Source organism: Rhagoletis zephyria, unplaced genomic scaffold (genome assembly GCF_001687245.7).
Source record: "Rhagoletis zephyria isolate East Lansing unplaced genomic scaffold, Rhagoletis_zephyria_1.1 Rzeph_scaffold_36083, whole genome shotgun sequence".
In the NCBI taxonomy this organism is placed as follows: domain Eukaryota; kingdom Metazoa; phylum Arthropoda; class Insecta; order Diptera; family Tephritidae; genus Rhagoletis; species Rhagoletis zephyria.
Genome location: NW_016193138.1, coordinates 1,454 through 3,329, shown reverse-complemented (window position 1 = coordinate 3,329; position 1,876 = coordinate 1,454). Strand labels below are relative to the sequence as shown.

The following is a 1,876-nucleotide window of genomic DNA, read 5'->3' as shown; positions in this document are numbered from 1 at the left end:
GGTGTGGGCGTGGCAGGTTGCGATGACTGCTGCTGCTGCTGCTCCTCAGTGTTGTCATTGTCGCTATTATTGTCAATGTTATCCTGATTTGCCTCTTCCCAGGCCTTTATTTTGTCAAGCAGCTCGGAGGCGTTTTCCTCGAACCACTTCAGCTTTCGCTGCATCAGCTCCAGCAACTCGACTTCCTTTCGAGCTATAAGGGCGCCTAAAGACTGAATTTTGAGCTCCTTCTCGCTCTCGCTCAGCTCCATATCATCATCATCATCATCATCCTTGTCGGTTTTGGTTTCCTCAGCCGCCACTTCCGTTTCCTCATCTTTTTCTTCTTTCTCCTTATCCTCCTTTTCCTCTTCATTACTATCTTCACAACTGCTTTTGGTCACCTTCCAGCGTTCCACCTTCACGTAGAGGCGCTCATTGCGGTGGTAGTGGTGGTACTCGTGAAAGAGGTACTCCCCCAGGTGCTGAAAGTGATAGTGAGTCGAAGTGTGTCGCTCATAGGAGTGATGGGAAATGGTTTGAATCTGTTCGCTGCTGCTGTTGCTGCTCTTGAAGATCAATTCCTGCTTTGCAGCCTCAGCGTAGCAGTTTTCACAGCAAAAGTGTAGTGCACTTTTGTAGCCTTCTTTACTTTCATTTTCAGCTTCCTTTTTCTTCTTCTCCTTCTTCTGCTCGTCAATCTCCCCCAGCTGGTGCTCTCGAAGCTGCCCAAAGCGTTCGAACCAGCGCCCACAGTGGCCGCAGCCGTACTGGTGACCTCGGCTCAGCTGGTGGCTGATCAGCTCGGCCACGGTGGGAAAGAGGCGGGAGCAGAGCNTCTTTACTTTCATTTTCAGCTTCCTTTTTCTTCTTCTCCTTCTTCTGCTCGTCAATCTCCCCCAGCTGGTGCTCTCGAAGCTGCCCAAAGCGTTCGAACCAGCGCCCACAGTGGGCACAGCCGTACTGGTGACCTCGGCGCAGCTGGTGGCTGATCAGCTCGGCCACGGTGGGAAAGAGGCGGGAGCAGAGTTCGCAGTACCGCTCCTGAAGATGCTGCTGCTGCTGCTGCTGCACATGGCCACTGTAATGCTTATCAACAGCGACGGCAGACTGGTGGCCTCTTTTAGCACCGGCTACTTCATTATCATCCATTGAAACCTTATCAGCTGAAATGTTTTCTACTTTAGTATTCGCTAGATTGGGCAGGCTGGCCGCTCGTCGAAGAGGAGTTTTTGTTGAATTTCGTCCTGGCCAGTGCTGGGCTGCCATCTTTGGTGGAAAAATAAAAATGAAACAAAAAGTTAAAATGTGAAAAAGTACTTTTGAGCTGAAGAATTAAGTTTTCTAGCCTTGCCTAGTTCAGTGTACCAAATTTGTTTGACTGTCTTTTGAAGAACTCATTTTGAAATTTAATCAAAATTTTCATTGTTTAATCATGGCTATTTTTTGCGCTGTTTACTAAACTTTTTTTTCCTGTTCTGTGTAATTTTTAATTTTAAATGAAGTTGAGTGGCTTGTTGAGTGGGACAAAACGCAAAGCAAAGCAAAGCAAAGCAAAGCAAAGCAAACAAAGGAAAGCTTAAAGTTCTGAGAAAAATTCTGTAATTTTTTTCTCCGTCACCTAAATTAGTTTGACTGTTGTGTTGTTGAATGAGCGCATGGAAAGTTAAGTGGAAGTGCTGCAAAGGCAAATTGTAAATTGGTTGTGTTAAAGCTAAAAAATAGAGTACTTGTGTTTCAAGGACTAATTATAATAAGTCACTGAACGCAGCTTGAAACAGACAAAAAGGAAGAAAATGAGAAAAAAGGTAATGAAAAGGCAAACTATTTAAGTTTAATGAAAAAAATTTTAAGTTTTACGCAGAAAGCACTTCAAAGCTAGAGAATTCAAGTGGGC

At 45.0% G+C, this 1,876-nt stretch overlaps 1 protein-coding gene across 1 annotated transcript; it reads right to left on the bottom strand.

Annotated features, from left to right (window-relative positions):
• Positions 1-14: 14 nt before the first annotated feature.
• On the bottom strand, positions 15-464 carry LOC108354456 (nucleolar protein 12-like; the record flags this gene model as incomplete). Its single annotated transcript, XM_017605641.1, has 1 exon — positions 15-464. A coding segment is annotated over one exon (450 nt), but the record flags the coding sequence as incomplete, so codon positions are not given.
• Between the last annotated feature and the right edge of the window lie 1,412 nt (positions 465-1,876).